The sequence below is a fragment of the Leishmania donovani genome, chromosome 29 (assembly GCF_000227135.1).
Source record: "Leishmania donovani BPK282A1 complete genome, chromosome 29".
NCBI lineage: Eukaryota > Euglenozoa > Kinetoplastea > Trypanosomatida > Trypanosomatidae > Leishmania > Leishmania donovani.
In genome coordinates, this window is record NC_018256.1 from 1,078,157 (window position 1) to 1,094,428 (window position 16,272).

Sequence of the window (16,272 nt, forward strand, 5' to 3'; positions counted from 1 at the left end):
GGGGGGGGCGAGTAGAGTTTTGCGTAGGGGCGGTGCTGGGATGACGGAGTCGGCGCATTGCTGTAACACGTGTGTCTAGCGCTGCCTCGCCCCACGCGGATGGGGTTCGCGGCAGGCCCGGTGGGTAGAGCGGAGTTTGGATTCATGTTCTATGGCAGAGAATGGTGGACACGTTGCGGAACCAAAAAGAAAAGCCTTCGTTTGTATCACTTCTTATCTTGGTTTGCGTTCTGTACGTCTTTTTTGGTACTGTCTGCTGAATGGCGGTGCCCACTCGTGCCTCCGACGCCCCACCTGGGCTTCCGAGCAGTTGTGCCGCCGATCACGACTTTGCGTGCGCATCAAACCCCATCCCACCGCCTGTTTTTGTCCTCCGCCTACCACCGCAGGCCGCCTCTTTTTTCTTTCCGCATACAGTCGCATACCATGACACAATACAAGCCGATAAAATCAACTGGGGTCGCTACACCTTACCTTGTCCACGGCGCGGCAGAACAGTATCTGCGCATTCCATGCGCGGCGTTCTTGTGGTACGCCTTTCTGTCTGGCGCTCTCGCGCCGTTTCTGCGCACCGCGGACGAGGCGACCGTGGCGTCGTGCCACTTCATCGTGTGGCGCGTCCTTAGATGGGTTCATGCCTACCTGTGCGCGAACGGAGTGTTTATCGTGACGTTGTTCCTTGTAGAGAACATTCGGTGCCTCATTGCCCCGGGGCCTAGGCAGCTGTCTTTGGCGGACGACTACGAGGAGGGGAACCCGACAAAGGTGGACAAAATGGCCGCCTTCGAGTACGATACCCCAGCTGACGCGTACGAGCGTGTGAAAATGTTCTGCTTCATGATAACCGGCGTGGCCTTTGTACGCATCTTTACTGCGACAACAGGTATCTTCCTAGGCCTCTTCACTGCTAGTGTCGCAGGCTACCTCGACCGCTACGCGCATCCATGGTGGTTTGGCTTCTGGTCCCGGTTGACAGCTTTTATCTCTATTGTGGCCTTCTCCGTGCTCGGCGTGTATAACGTTCAGCAGTACGGCCAGTTTGCCACCAGATCTGAGTGCAAGATTCTCATTGCAAACCACAGCTGCGTCATCGAGGTGATTTGGGTCTACGTGATGGGCGGCTTCCCATCCTTCGTCTCGCGCAAGGAGAACCTCTCCTTTTTCTTCTTCGGCAACGTTGTCCGCGGGAGCTCGAGCATCTTAGTCGACCGAGATGCAGCGACGTCACGAGAGCAGGCCATGACGACAATCCTGCGACGCGCCGGCGACCCCACGGCGCCGCAGCTGATGATCTTCCCTGAAGGGACGACAGGGAATCAGCAAGCCCTGTTCATGTTCAAAAAGGGTGTGTTCGAGGCTGCAGTGCCGGTGCAGATGGTGTGCATTGCCTTTCCCTACAAGCACTTCAATCCTGCCTGGACGGGGCGCGGCGTCGGTGGCAATGGACTATGGGATATTTTGGTTCGGCTTAGCTGCCAGTTTGTAAACTACGCTGAGGTGCGCCTTCTCCCTGTCTATCACCCAACCGAGGAGGAGAGGAGAGACCCGAAGCTGTATGCCAGCCACTGCCAGAGAATGATGGCAACTGTGCTGCGAGAGAATATCAGCGACGCCTCGTTCAGCGACTACAAGGAGGCATTCCGCCACTTCACGGAGCTAAAGAAGAATCGGTGAGAGCGAAACACGAAAGAGGGTGCGATTCAGGGGTACTGAGGGCGAGCACAGAGTAATCTTTTGGGCACTCCTCCCCTCGCATATACCCAAACTCACGCAGATCTGAAGCTGCTCTGAATGTGGGGGTGGGTGGGAGGGGGCGATCCGCGTTCGTTGTGTTCGAGATACTTTGCGCATGCCGTGGCGACAGCGAGCCCTCTCGTTTTCGCTTGCCTCTTTCTGCCTTCTTCAGCAGGATGCGAATGCCTCCGGCTTCCATTTACTTGTCGGGCTGCCGCAGCTCTGCTGTGGCGTACTGGCCGCCGACACTCTTCATGGGATGGGTACATCAAGAGGCGCTACTTCCGTCGTCCCCGGCGTTGCTGCACCATTTCTTCGTATGCTCTCCTTATGTGTGTGCACGTGGGCACTCGATAGACGTGTGCGTGCCCAACTGCTCGTTTGCGCGCGCGGCTTCCTCTTTACTGGGGGGCGGCCCAGCCCACCTTTCAGCTTTTTGACAGTGTCTACCCTGGTACGCCCCGATGACAGGAGGATATCTCAGTGCTTGGTATCTTTGGGTCCAGTACACCCCCTCCCCCCACTCTGCGTGGGGAAGCCAAGCAGCCTCTCCCTATCCCCTGCCAATGCCGAGCCACCTCTGGTGGTGACAGGGCCAAGTGCCTACGACGTGAGGGGGAGGCCAGAGTGGTTTTCCGCTACGGATGTCGGCGACCAGGCCGAATACGGCGTTGCGTTGGCGCGACTCGTACGTATCCCACCCCCGGGCCTCGCACTGCCCCACACCAGTGGGGCGCCGGAGTGCGGGACCGCGAGGAGATGCACTGGGTGGCGACCAGCACAAGGGTAGCTGCTGTGAGGCGACCTGCGATGCGAGGGGGGGGGGCGAGTAGAGTTTTGCGTAGGGGCGGTGCTGGGATGACGGAGTCGGCGCATTGCTGTAACACGTGTGTCTAGCGCTGCCTCGCCCCACGCGGATGGGGTTCGCGGCAGGCCCGGTGGGTATAGCGGAGTTTGGATTCATGTTCTATGGCAGAGAATGGTGGACACGTTGCGGAACAAGCAAAAGCAAACAAATGTATCGTTGTGGGCCTCTCTTTCTCGTTTGTGTGCATATGTGCATTCATCTGCAACTGTACTTACTGTCTCTCTCTTCTTAAGCCTCCTGCCGTCTCTCTCACTTTCGTCCTGCTGCTGATGCTGATGCTTTACGGTGCACGTCGTATTGTTTTTTTTTTTCTGAGTGGAAAGGAGTACGCAGCACGAAGTGTCGGACGAAGCGAGATAAAAATGGGACAGAGGTGTGGGAGAGGGGAGGGTCGCCTTGTGTGGAGTGGCTGAAGCAGAGACAGAAAAGAACAAGGACTGCCGAAAAGGGAGATGCTGCCCTGATAAAGGATGCCCATCTTGCGCCACCGCTGACTCCGGAAACATTTTGATTGACCGCAACTGCGGCACTGATCTTCAAAGAAAGAAAAGCGTCGCAGAGTTCACGAGACCGGTGAGTCCAATAACGAAAGCGTGTGCACTTCCAGTGGGGATAAGGCATGCACCGACACCGACAGAGACGCACATGGGCGTGTGCGTACACTCGCATGTGTTGTCGCTGGCTTTCAGCGCGACATAGGTCGTCTCATCAAGCTGGTGTCTTGTATGTGTTTGGTGCATCGAAGTTAACGAAGCAGCCATCGCTGTCTGCCTCCTCGTCTTTCTCGGGACCGCTTTTCCTTTCCCTTACTTTATTTTTCAAATTCGCACTCTTCACACGCTGCCTCGTTAACGTCGTTGCTTCTCGTGCTACATATGCCACTGAGGCGGAAGGGGCCTCGGCCTACGCTGTGGATGACACATCCGTACGTGCACAGGCAGGTAGACAGCACAGCACACTGGTTTATCTTCCCGTCACCATGGCGTGCTCCGTGGAGGCACAGGCAATCGGCGGCACCGCTGGCGGTGCCGCCGCCCTCACCTCTCGTCGCCTTTTTCAAGAGCGCATCAACGCACTCCTCTCGGCACCCATGCCACATTGCCTCCAGAGTGAGTCACAAGGGGACGCGCCATTTCGAATGGGTTTCATGTCCGCAAGAGAGCGAGCAGGCAGCGGCATGGCAACCGAGCGCTCGCTGCACAGCTCGCACTCCCCTCAGCGCAATGCCCAAGCCTCCACCGTGCGCACGCTTCCCATCTACGAGGCTCTCCTACAGAAGGGTCGACTAATGCAGGAGCATCGAGAGCGGCTTCAGCAGGAGGCAATCGAGCGAAAGATGCGTGAGGTGCGGCCTGCTCCACGCGTCGCCGTCTCGCCGGCTCCTCTACCCGTAGAGGCGCCACGCTCCGCACGCCGCCTTCCCCCCAAGGGTCAACGCATCGAGGACAGACTGCTTCAGAGGGCCAAGGAAAAACACGAGCTTGAGGAGAAGGCTGGGCAGGTACGGGCGGAGCGCGAGGCTGAGGACCTGGCGGTCATCGCCCCCTTTCATCCTCACATCTCAGCCCACGCTCTGGCGACCAAATCCCGTTACAAGGAGCCACCACCCGATCGGGCTGCGTGGCGGGCGAGACGTTTGGCAGAGCTTGCGCAAATGTGCCAGAGTTCGGGTGCAGAGGTGCTGGAGGAGCTTCAGGATGTGCCGTCCATCAACCCACGCTCTGCGAAGCTCGCTGCCCTGAGGAAGGCGAGAGAGGGTCTGGATGGGGTACCCGTGCCGGACGCCCTCCTTATCAGTGAACATCGCCGTCGATTGGCTCAGTGGCAGGCAGCGGAGGCGGAGCGGGAGGCTCGGTCGCACGCAGTCCCTTCCATCACTCGGCACGCCGCACGCATGCGGCGCGTCGGCAGTGTTGGCGATCGCCTGCATGCGGAAAGCTACGAAGTTGCGCTTCGCCGCTTGCAGCGCGAGGTGGCGTGGCGCGAGGCCCACACACCGTTTCAGCCGCTCGTCACTCCGCTAGGCGCTGTCACGGCGCCACGATATCAACGTGAAGGTGACACAGTCGCGCACACACGAACTCTGGAGGGTTCCCGCATTTTATCGCGTCAGAACTGGGTGCCAAGGGACTCCTTTCAGCCCTCCATCAACCCTGTTAGTGCGGCGATTGCGCAGCGGCTGCCAGAGACGGCAATGGAGCGGCTGTGTCGGCCCAGCGCTGTTCATTCTCTTTCCTCCTATGTCGATCCCACCAGCTTCACAGACGCGTCTGGTGTGTCTCCGTCTCCATCTATTGCTGCACGTAGCCAGACTCGTTCCTGCTTGCTGCGTACGCCGTCTGCGCACCAGCAGCACGGTGCTGTGTCGAACACCCCTTCCTCGACGTTAGGTGCCCTTCCCAGCTCTGTGGTCGCCTCTCTGGATGCGTATGAGCGCCGGCGACAGAGGCGGCTGGAGGCGCTGCGCAAGGAGCAGGTGGAGCACGAGCAACGGGAGTTCACGTTTCAGCCGCAGATCAACGCACATTCGTCGTCTTTGACGGGCGCCTTCGCGAGCGCGAGCGGTCAGCGGGGCCCCAGCGCCGTGGCGCGGCGGAGCGGCGAGTGGCAGCAGCAGCGAGAGCGGCATCTCGAAACGATGCGGCACTGGCAAGCGGAGCGGGCGGCGGCAGAGCAGACGATGGCGACGCGCGTGAGAAGCGGCGCTCGCACGGCGGCGCCCTCCTCCTCGCCGCTGTCTTACAGCGTCTACGGTGGCGATGGCACTCCCTGGGGCGTGGAGGAGTACCTTGCCAGGCAGCAACTCGCGCGCGCGATGCGGCAGAGGGCGCAGGAGGCTTTGGAGCGCCAAAGCGTCTCTGTCGATGGACGCGATCGCCCATCTTCCTCATCGGCGCCGCCTCCCGTCAGCAAGCAAATGGGGCTGGATCACCGCGTGCGCAGCTCTAGCATGCTTAGCCGAAGACCCTCTCCCATTCGCAGTTTGCGGCCGGCTGTGCCCGCGTCTCAGGAGGTAGCCATTGCCCATATGTTTGCCTCTGCGGAAGAGGCTTCCAGCGACGGCGGCTGGCGATGCTGGAAGGGAGGCGAACACGTCATGCGCGTGGACGCACCACACTCTTCTTTCTCACGGTCTTCTCGTTCTTAGACACACACACACACACACACACACACGGGCACCTCGTGCCCATTGCGGCAATAATCCTTCGCCCGGTGGTTAGATTTCTCTCAGTTTCTCATATTCCCTTCGCGGTTGCCAGGGCCCGGGCTCTTAAGTGCACAGACGCACGTAGTCCTCTATTTCCAGTGAACCGCGACACACAGTTCATGTGTTCGCTGCCACTGTGAGTATGGCTTCGTCGTCTTCTCTTGGTTCTGCTACGGCGAAGCGCACGAACGAGGAATATCAGCTGCAAACGCACCCGCAGCTCCTTTTTTTTTTTCGCCGTTATGGTAGTCATCACTTTAGCTGATTGTATCAGCTACGTGAGGCACACCCCTTTCCCGGTCTCCATATCCTGGCACGTGCATGAGTTGTGAAACCATACATGGAGCACGAAAGCGAAGCCACGTGAGCTCACACATGTGCGAAGAAAAGGAACTGGCAGAAACGCTAACGCACCTCAATGTCTTTCGTTCAACGGTAGCTCATCTCTCAATACTCCCGCTGCCACTCTCTCTTTCTCCGTGTCTTCAACTTTACATGCTCGTGTGTGTGCATGTCTCCATTTATGCACTCTTGTCAGAGCAGCCGATTAGATCGCTTGCGTCGCCCTGTGATTCTTGAGGTGGATTTCACGCTGTCCATCGTCTGCTTTCATTCACCATATTTTTATATCCTCTCACCAGGCATCGATTCGTGAGCGTCTACCCCGTACTGTGGAGGCCACACACACGCACACGCATATAGCCTCACGGCTTTTCGGCGAAGGAGCACCCCTCCACCTTCCTCCTCCCTCCCCCTGACGGCAGAAACCCACCCACACGTACCCACAAATAGCCGCCCACACTCCTGAGTTGCGCAGGCCGGCATAGAGGACTGAAATTCTCCGGGAAGCTGCCGTGCCCCCCCCCCTCCCATTCATCTTTTGCCTTGACTTCTCTGATTTTTTTCTACGTTCTCTTTTTTCCTCTCCTTCTGTGCTCGCGCGCGTGCCGGGCCTTCTCCCCTCTTTTTTTTGTTTTGTCAGCGCGGCGACCTCAGTCAACCGACCGGCATTGGATCGAGGAAGAGGGAGAAAGTGACTCTCGTGCAGGCACAGAGATAGCACCGCCTGTGTGTCTGTCGCTTGCCTCCTCTCGTCCGTGTTAGGTTTCACCTTGCCCTTTTTCGTGGTGGTAGTAAGGGCCAAGATCAGTGCGAGCTTCAGCGCTTCCTGAGACCATGCCAACCCATTTCTCTTCCTCGAAGCTTGCGTCGCAGGCGGCGGCCGCGTCTCTCTTGGTGGACGACGATGCGCCGTATCACGACTCCCGCCCCATAGCGCGTCTTCCCCTCGACGACGACGGCACGGCGGTATTGCCGCTTCCGCAGGCAGTACAATACGCCACGGAGTCGGACTCAGTTTCCCTTCTGCTCTCCTCTGATGCGGAGGAGAAACCTTCTAACGAAACCGGGAGGGAGGCAACGTGGATGGAGCTGCGGAAAAGCAGCCACTCAACGCAGCCGGCGAACCACTCCGGCACGCACACTTCCTACCACGATTCACATCACGGCACTCGTCGGAGCAGTGCAAGTCGGGCTGACGGCGGCAGCCCCCATGATCCACGTACGCCGCTCACGCATTGCACCTCCAGTGTCGATAAGCGGCATATCGAGCGCCTCGCGCGGCCGAGAGGTGCGCAGGGCTCTGTGATCAGGCCCGCGGAGCCGAACTACGGCCGCCTGCTGAACTTTACAGAGGAGGAGGAGCAAGAAAAAGGGCGAGCGCAACAGCACTGCCGCAAGTCACCGCTCACCCGACCGAGCCCGATTACTCCCAGCCTAGAGCAGACCCAGCCGACGGGAAGTCGACCTCCGCCTTCTCGTCCGGAGAGCAACCACCACACTGCGGTGGCCAATGTTGCCCTGCCAGCCTCACAGAAGGCGTGCTACGAGAAGCTCGCGGCACCGAAGAAATGCCCCGCTGCATCCGCGGTCGACGGCGGTGCGCCACCGTCTCGGACTTCTTCGACGGCCGACGGCGGTACACCGGCGTCTCTCACTTCCTCGACGGCGGCCGCGCCACGCAGAGGCAGCAGCAACACTTTCGACCGCCTAGCCGTACCGAAGAAGCCGGTCGCTGCCCGTTGTGAGGAGGCGGTGCCACTACCAGAGCGGCGGCTTCGTTCTCACTCATTGTATGCGCGCGTTCTTACGCCGCCGCAGCACGACCTGTACCTGCAGTGCCTTTCACGGCCAAAGAACCGGAGTGCGTCGTCTCACCGCGACCCGTGCGCACCGGTAGAGCCCAACCTGCACATCCCGCAGAAGCGTTACTATGGCGGCACCACTGTTATATCGGTCTCACCTGGCACACCCACTTCTACTGGACTGCCGCTGCCGTCACCCCACGCCGGCGGACGTCGCAATAGTCGCGTGCCGAGCGCTTCGTGGGAGGCGGTGGCCAGCTACGCGGAGCGACGCCCATCGTCAAAGGCCTCCTGCTTCCTGCCACCTAGCTCGTGCGCCGAATGCGGGACTGCACTCCCGCAGCAGACGTACACGGTGTCGTCACAACCCACCCTCTCCAGCGCGGCGGCACTGCACGAGGTTATGGTTGAGCAGGTGGGGGTGATACCGCACCAGCCTCTTCCCGCGGCTCCTGCCGCGAATGGCGATGGACTGATGCAGGTGCAGTCGGCCCCAGCGAAGATTACTGGCTCGAAGCCCCCGATCGTGGTGCGTACTCGCCGGTACGTGCCTCCGTCGGAAGAGCAGGATGCCGAGGCTGCCGGCCAGTCGGCGTCCCGCGCAGCGAAGCAGGAGAGCCCCGCAGCCCCCGCGCCGGAACCGGTTGAGGCGGTGCGGCGACGTACTGCAATACCGACTGTGCCGACTGAAACGACAACGACGCCCGCACTGGAGAAGGAGAAGCCAAAAATGGCAGATACCACCCCCCCGGAGACGCCGGCACGCGCCATGCCGGCTCCTGTCGCGGTGCAGGCCATCAAGCGAGTGCCTCCTGCGCCTGCTGCCACTGCAGTCACTCCAGCTCCACAGAGACCTATCACGTTGGAGACCTCCAAAAGACAGACCCCTGCTCCATGCTCGGCACCAGTAGCACCAGGACCCTCGCGCCTGGAAGCTCCACCTCAGCCAGCGCAGGTGAAATCTGCACACATCCATCCTTCTCCCTCCTCGGTATCAGTTTCTGCTTTGCCGTCAGACAAGGTGGCCACTGCGACACCGCAGGCGGTAGCCGTGGCAGAAAACGGCACTGTTGACGCTGCCTCAGCCTCCGCAATGGAGGATGTGCACGCCATTCCGACGCCGCCTTCCAGCGACAAGAAAAAACTTCGCAAGATCACGCACAGAAAACCGAACAGTGCCAAGCCGGAGGTGCTTCGGGACGCGGACTTCGCGTGCCAACTGGAGGTCTTGCCGGGGACGCGCCATGCTGTGAGTATCAAGAAGCCATATACGTTGGCAAAGCCAACGGTGAAGGCACTGTCTCCAAAGTCACGCTGGGCTCACTGATGTCGAGGCAGGGGCGTTGAGGAAGACAGTACCCTTGGCGCTCAAAGAGGCTTTCCTTCCCTTGCATGTGCGTGCCTCTGTGTGCTCTTTCCCATCTTGTCGGTCGCTCTGTGCCGTCCTTCAGAAAAGACGTGTTTGTATCTGCCGTCACTTCATTTGTACCGTAACGAAATCAAGGAAAACGAGGCAACGCCACACCGTGCCTCACAGCCTTGTATGCTGGCGTACTCGTTTTCCTTTTTCGCTCTGCATCGGCCATCTCAACGCGCGCGCACGGACAAAAAAAATGCACGGACACACAAACACACACACACACACACACACACGGAGACTAATACCTTCACACAGACACAAAACGGTGACAGTGCCATCCCTGCCACAACAGCGGCAGTCGAGCAAGAGGAACAAATCAACGAAAAGGGCAGGGTGAGGGGAAAGAGAAAGTCGCCTTCTCGTAACACGGCCACAGCCGGGAATACATGCCCCTCCTTACTTCTCAACACGACTGAACGGTTCGCTTGCCGTCGTGCGCCGCACACACGCTTTCTCGTTGTTGCCCCCTCCCCCCCCCAAATGCCTCTGCACCTCTTCACTTTCGCCTCAATGCACGGCAAGCGAACGTACACGTTTGATGTTTTCTCGCTGCCGTGTGCTGCGTTTGAGCGCGCGCGTCGCGATCGAGACAATCACCTCCACCATCATCGTCTTTTCCATTTTGTATCTTGCCCCCTTCACTGCGCCTCAGCATCTCCTCACCAGTGACATACACGCCCATACGCCGAAGGTGCGAGAATACGCTATTGCCTTCCGCCCATCCAGCTTTTCATTCACTTGCACGGCACAAGAAGAGATCAAAACCACGGAGACGGAGGGCGAAGCACATCTCCACGTTTTTCCTGCATCAGCGGCTCTCTCTCTGTGCCCTGTGATATCATCCCCTCCTCGTGCCCTTTGGGCCCTGACCCCACGCCGCCGTCCCCCTTCTGCGCGCGTGTGGGTGCTTGCACCACCTCTCGCCACTCCTTCCCACCGGTGCAGAGGGTTACGGCCATGTTCTGTTGCTTGCCTGCTTCCTCTTTTTCCACTTCCCTGTTCGCTCGCGCGCTCTGACAGCCGGGTAGAGAGACCGAGGCTTAGACGTAGACGTATACGCACACGCACCCGCTCCGCAGCATAAACGCCGACGAGGCAGGTACTTCTTCACCCATACACGGGGAGAAGAGTGACGAAGGAGCGGTGCGGGGTAGCGAGAGGAGGAGCCTTTCGGTGTCTCTTCCTCTTTGTGGTCTTAGCTTGTTTCTTTGCTTTCCCCGCGCGTGCGTTTGTGTTTGTCTTTGCGCTCACCACCCTTGTCGTGCTTTCATTGTCTTGCGTTGGTGTCTTGCTGTGCATTGAGTATGGGCAGCGGAAATACGAAGCAGCCCACGGCGGCGCTGACGCCGACGCCGCCATCCTCCAACGAGATGCAGATGCATTCAGCCTGCAAGAAAAAGGTCGACATTTCTTCCAGCGCTGACCGCGCCGAGGCGTTTACAGCAGCTGCGCGACTGCCGGCGCAGGCTGCACCACGACCGCCCCCTGTGGTCGTACCCCCACACTCCCCATCGACACAGACAGGGTGGGTGAACACGACTACCTCCGGCAATGCCCCAAAGTTGCTGGGCAAGGACAAGTACGTCAAGGAGTACGGCGCCTTGGCCATGAACAACCGTGCGAAGGCGGCGCTGCTAGGTACGCTGTTTCTCTTTTGTGACCCTGAGACGGAAAGCACGGTGGTGTCGTACCATGAGAAGAGCACCGGCTCTGTGTACGCGCGCAGCTACACGGATGAGGAGCTGGGGCAAGCAAAGCAGGCCGCTGGCGTATGCTTCTCGTGGGCTCCCTTCTTCAAGTCCCTAGCTACAGCCGTGATCAAGTCCAAGGCAACGGTTACCTCACTCGACCCGACTCGAAAGGACGCCAACTTTACCATCTTCAATAGCAAAGACCCCTCCCAAACGTACCCGTTTGTGGTTCCGATGGATATGGTGTCGGATGGGTCCTCACCGAACGCGCGGGAGGTTTTCCGCTTTGTGGTGCACCCGTTGACACGTGCGTTGCAGTACAATCGTGCGAACAGCGGCTCGAGCGTGCGGGAGGCGTGCGCGGAGAAGCTGGAGTGTGAGTTGACGGTGCACACCGCTGCGACGAAGCAGCACACCACCTACGTAGACAAGCTGCTGCCCACGGTGCGCCCACTGCGAGAGGAGTCGGCGCTGCACTCCCACCGCGCCATGGTGGTTGGTCGCGAGGTGCGCAGCCTCGAGCGACGTCTCAAGGCCCGCGAGGCGCAGATGATCACAAAGCACCCACTCGACCAGCTCTACGACGAGGGAGGTGCACAGAGCTTTCAGCACACCTTGTGGTCTCCTGAGCACATCCCACATGAGGGGGACCCGGACGAGGTGCTCTCGTTCTGCATCCGCTGCGCGTTTCCGTTAAGCCCGGGCATGAAGCTGAGTGACATCTCAGGTGTGCTGCAGCGGCCCGAGATTCGGAAGCAGATGGAGGCGAACGGCAACGGCCAGGTTATTGCAGAGGCGTTCGAGATCTTCAAGGGAATCGACCGCTGGGACTACGACACCATTCAGCTGGAGATCATCACCGACGGCAACGCCCTCTTCTACACGACGTACCTCCTCATCTACAAGCTGGACCTGGTCCGCTACTTCAACCTGGACGACGCCGTACTGCGCCGCTTCCTCGTAGCTGTGCAGAGCGCCTACCACCCGAACCCGTACCACAACGCCATGCACGGCGCGGATGTGACGCAAATCAACTACTACATTATGATGGTGGCCGGGCTTAGCGAGAAGTGCTGCTTGAGCAAAGAAGAGATCTTCGCCGGCATCATCGCCGGCGCCGTGCACGACTTCGACCACCCGGGCCTCAACAACAACTTCCACTCCCGCACTGGCGCCTACCTCGCCACTCTCTACAACGACAGGTCTATCCTGGAGAACCATCACCTTGCCTGCACTTTTGAGCTGCTGCGCAACCCACGCTACAACATCTTCGCCACGTTGTCGGACGAGCAGCGGCTGCTCGTGCGGGAAACCATACTGGAGATGGTTCTGGCGACGGACATGGGCAACCATGCGCGCATCTTCAAGAACTTCCAGGTGCGCATGTCGGAGGCGAGCGACTGGCACTCGAAGAAGGAAGACGTGCGGCTCGCTCTCTCCATGTCGATCAAGATGGCCGATATTTCGAACTGCGCGCGGCCCAACCATATCTACGCCGAGTGGGCCAAGAACATCTCGAAGGAGTTTTACCTCCAAGGCGACGCAGAAAAGAAGCTGAATCTCTCCATCTCGCCCTTCATGGACCGGACGAAGGAGGCGGAGGAGTTCCCAAAGGGCCAGGTGTCGTTTATAATGTATATTGTGCAGCCTATGGTGGAGGCGATCTCGGTGCTACTGCCATTTATGACCTTTGCGGTAAATATGTGTATTGACAACAAGGAGTACTGGCGGCGCAAAACGGAGGAGGCGCAGAAGGCCGAGTCGGTAGAGGACGTCTGTGATCGATAAGCCGAAAGGCGCCCCTTCACGGGTGTGATGCGTCGAAGGAAAACAACAGGGAAGAGATCCGTAGATGAGAGGGTGAAGAGGGAAGAGACAGAGCAAAGGGGGAGGCGTGCGTGGTGCAAGAAGAGCGAGAGAGCACAAGAGAGTCGCAGGCCCAGTAGAGGAAGCAATGACGGGGGGAGGAGGAGAGCCCGCTTTTGCATCATGTAAAGTTTTCTTGTGCTCTATTTTTGGAACATCTTTTCATTTTTCTTCGTGCTACGGTTTTTCTAGTTTCGTGCACTTCTCTTCTGTCTTTGTGTAAATATAAGCTCTGTTGTTGTTAAGAGTCTCTCCCTCCCCTCTCTCCCTCCACTCCCACCACGAGGTTTCTCTGTTTCTCTGCTTTCTTATTACCTGCTTCATTTCGCTTCGCTCTCTTTTTCGTGCTGGAACCCTTTTCACTTTTTTTTTTCCGTGCGTGTGCGTCTCTCTCTCTGTGCGTGTTTTCGTGACCTCTTAAAGGTAGGCCAGCATGGGTGGGTGCCAGACACCTGTCAACGTGACTCTCTCCTGTCAACTGCGTGCCCTGGTTCTGCCCCCGTCTCTTTTTTCCTCTTTTTCTATCTTGCGAGTGCTACGGTTGTCTCAACTCTCTCCTCTTCCCCTTTCCATGTGTTGGCTCTTGTCCATGTCGTCTCTTGATCTCCCCTGCCCCCCCCCCCACTGCCGTCGCAGCTCTCTCTTTTTTCGTTACGTGTGCCTTTTGCTTAGCCGCTGATCTTGTTGCTGCGGACGTGGTGTGTTGGACGCCTCTATCTCTGTTCTCCCCTCCCCTTTCCTCCCTGCGCCTTTTGGCGTGTACCTGGGGAGAGGGCATGCCCGGCGATGGAGAACGAGCCGCTATTATGCGCTCGCGTGCTTTCGGTGCTTCTTCCTTCTCGTGCGTGCATTACAAACCCCCTTCTCATTTCTCACCTCACCATCTCTCTTTACGACATCCACCGCAGATAATGCATGAGGTATGTGTCTAGCGTTCACGCATATGTTCTGTGTCGTTGACATTTTTTATTGCTTTAGATTCTCGTTTTCACCTCTCTCAGGGCATTCTTTTTTCGCTCTTTCTCTTTGCCGTTGGAGCTGTTGAAGCCAACTGGCCACGGAGACTCTCTCTCAAGGGAAGTCTGCGAGGTATGGCAGAGAATGGCGTGCACGGACAACTGTGCTTGGATGTGCAGCAATGGTCAATGCGCACAAACAAAAAGGCGGAAAAACGTTTCTCGAAGCAAGAGCGAGCGAGGGAGGAGGAGGAGGAGGTGCGTGTGGGTGTCTTTGGAGGGCGACACGGGGGCAAAGGAAAAGAGAAAACCACCACAGCAACTGCCACAGAAGACAGTGTAAAGGAGAGCGCGCGTACTCACTCGAATGCCATCGAAACACGTGCGGAACGTCGTCGAAATGTACACGCAGCTTCGTTGATACCGCTTCATTTTTCTGTTTTGCGCATCATTAGGGTGTGTTCCTTCGTCCTCCAACCCTTCATCTGGATGCAGGGTCCGTGGCCAGGAGTGCCTCCTCCGTGCCTTTAACCTCCTCTCTCGTTCCCTTTGGCTGCTGCGCTCTTCCCACACGGCCTTCTTGTTCCGCCTCTCGGCTGCCGTCTCCATAAGTTGTGTCACCGCGCTGTCTTTTTTTTTCCTTTTGCCGGATTAGTCGTTCTATAGTTTGTTCTGCTTGATTCGCCCCACTTTAGGCATGCACTCGTCGATCCTGTGAGCTTGCTGAGGCATGCGCCCCTCCAGTAAGCTCTAGGGAAGTTTCTCCAGGACACACACACACACACACACACACACGACCGAATCAGGCATGCGGTGGCGTCAAGTGCCTGAAACACCAAAAAAAAGACGGCAGTCGATCCAGCGAAAAGAGAGACAAAAAAATCGGATCAGCCAAAACGCCTCTTCCTCCGCCCCTTCTTCTTTGCCGTTGATATGGAGTCTCCTTGGCCTATGGCCAGCTCCTGGCCTCTCTTCCTTCGATCTGCTAGCAGCACCACCGTCCCCTCCCACTGTCTCGAAAAACAACAAAAAACTTCAGTCTGTGCGTGTGTGATCCGCTTTGTGCGCACCTGCTCCTCTACAAGGCAACAGACGAAACACACACACACACACAATCATTCTCATCTGTCGGTGTTTCCGTGTAAGGCGTATTTGTTTGTCTGCACATGTGAGTCTGCCTCTCTCCCCTCTCTACTTTCTCCCCTACCCTCCTCCAGACAGATGGCGGCACGCGGATGCGTAGTACACCTCTATTTGGTCTACACGTCTTTCCCTTCTCTGGATCTTTCTCAAGGTGCCATCATAAGACGGGCCTTTGACGAACATTTCTCTCGCGGAGAGAGCTCGCTACTGCCACCCCGCGCACCTCTTTTGGTTTCTTCGTTTCTTCACCGGGGCCATGCTAAAACTCCTTTTTTCTTTTAGGTGTGTGTATGTTTGTGATCTCTGACGCACTTTTTTTCTCACGCGTGTTGGCTGAATGGGTCTCTTCCACCGTGCTGATCCCTGCATCTGTTCGTCAGCTTGTGCTGACCGTCGCCTCCTCATCTCTACCTTCTCCCCACTGCCTCCTGTTCGCTCCTTTCTCTTGGGTATCGCTTTCCTCCCAGCCAGTAGGTATAGGCGCGTTGATCTTTTTTTTTCATCTGAGGATGCTGTAGGAGGGGGAAGGGGGCTGCCGCGGCCGGTAATGCCAGGAGCTGGGAAAAATAAAGCAGACGATACTTCTCAACAGTGGAAGAGAGGGGGTGAGAGACACTCGTGCGAAAAAGGAACAAAGAAAGCAGTTTCACACAGCAGCAACAACAGTAGCGCATCTATTCCACTAACAGCTGAGGGATACAGATAACGTGTAGCAGTGCAGTTGACAAAGGGTGTATCCTGACGCGGACACAAAAGCATGTATAGTGTTCTCCTCCTCCCCCTTTTATTTTTTTTTCGCTACCACTCCTACTACTTGCCTTTTCTGGGAGCTGTGTGTTTGAGTGTACGTGGCACCTCTGTGGTGTTCATCTCCCTCCTACTTCCTCCCTTTACCACCACCGACCTTTTTGTATGGCTGTGCATGCGTGCGCCTGTGATTGTGCTATGCTATTTTGTTTTTGCATGCTCGTTGATGATTGAGACGGTGGCCTTTTCCGTCTCTCTCTTGTTGTGTGTGGTGGTGGTGGTGGTGGAGGTCTCTGCGCGCCTCTCATCCCTGCACCTCTCTACTTTTAAATCCGCTTCCTTTGTTTTCCGTCTCGTGTTGTGAGAGAAGCTTTTTATTTTTTTACCCTTTTGGTTTCGCTTTCAAGGCGTCACTCTACAACGCGCAAGCCGGTGAAGATACGCATAAGACTGCAGCTCACCTACGTGTGCTGTGCTACAGCGAAACCCTGGCCA

At 57.7% G+C, this 16,272-nt stretch overlaps 4 protein-coding genes across 4 annotated transcripts; all 4 read left to right on the forward strand.

Moving 5' to 3' along the window:
• Window positions 1-426: 426 nt before the first annotated feature.
• On the forward strand, window positions 427-1,674 carry LDBPK_292520 (hypothetical protein, conserved; the record flags this gene model as incomplete). The annotated part of the gene is made up of 1 exon (XM_003862622.1): window positions 427-1,674. One exon carries the CDS (start codon window positions 427-429, stop codon window positions 1,672-1,674), a length of 1,248 nt encoding a protein of 415 aa, XP_003862670.1.
• Window positions 1,675-3,221: 1,547 nt separating this feature from the next.
• LDBPK_292530 (hypothetical protein, conserved) lies at window positions 3,222-5,750 on the forward strand (the record flags this gene model as incomplete). Its single annotated transcript, XM_003862623.1, has 1 exon — window positions 3,222-5,750. The coding sequence occupies one exon, from the start codon at window positions 3,222-3,224 to the stop codon at window positions 5,748-5,750; it is 2,529 nt and encodes an 842-aa protein (XP_003862671.1).
• Window positions 5,751-6,986: 1,236 nt separating this feature from the next.
• LDBPK_292540 (hypothetical protein, unknown function) lies at window positions 6,987-9,281 on the forward strand (the record flags this gene model as incomplete). Its single annotated transcript, XM_003862624.1, has 1 exon — window positions 6,987-9,281. One exon carries the CDS (start codon window positions 6,987-6,989, stop codon window positions 9,279-9,281), a length of 2,295 nt encoding a protein of 764 aa, XP_003862672.1.
• A 1,397-nt stretch (window positions 9,282-10,678) lies between these two features.
• LDBPK_292550 (hypothetical protein, conserved) lies at window positions 10,679-12,853 on the forward strand (the record flags this gene model as incomplete). Its single annotated transcript, XM_003862625.1, has 1 exon — window positions 10,679-12,853. One exon carries the CDS (start codon window positions 10,679-10,681, stop codon window positions 12,851-12,853), a length of 2,175 nt encoding a protein of 724 aa, XP_003862673.1.
• Window positions 12,854-16,272: the final 3,419 nt, after the last annotated feature.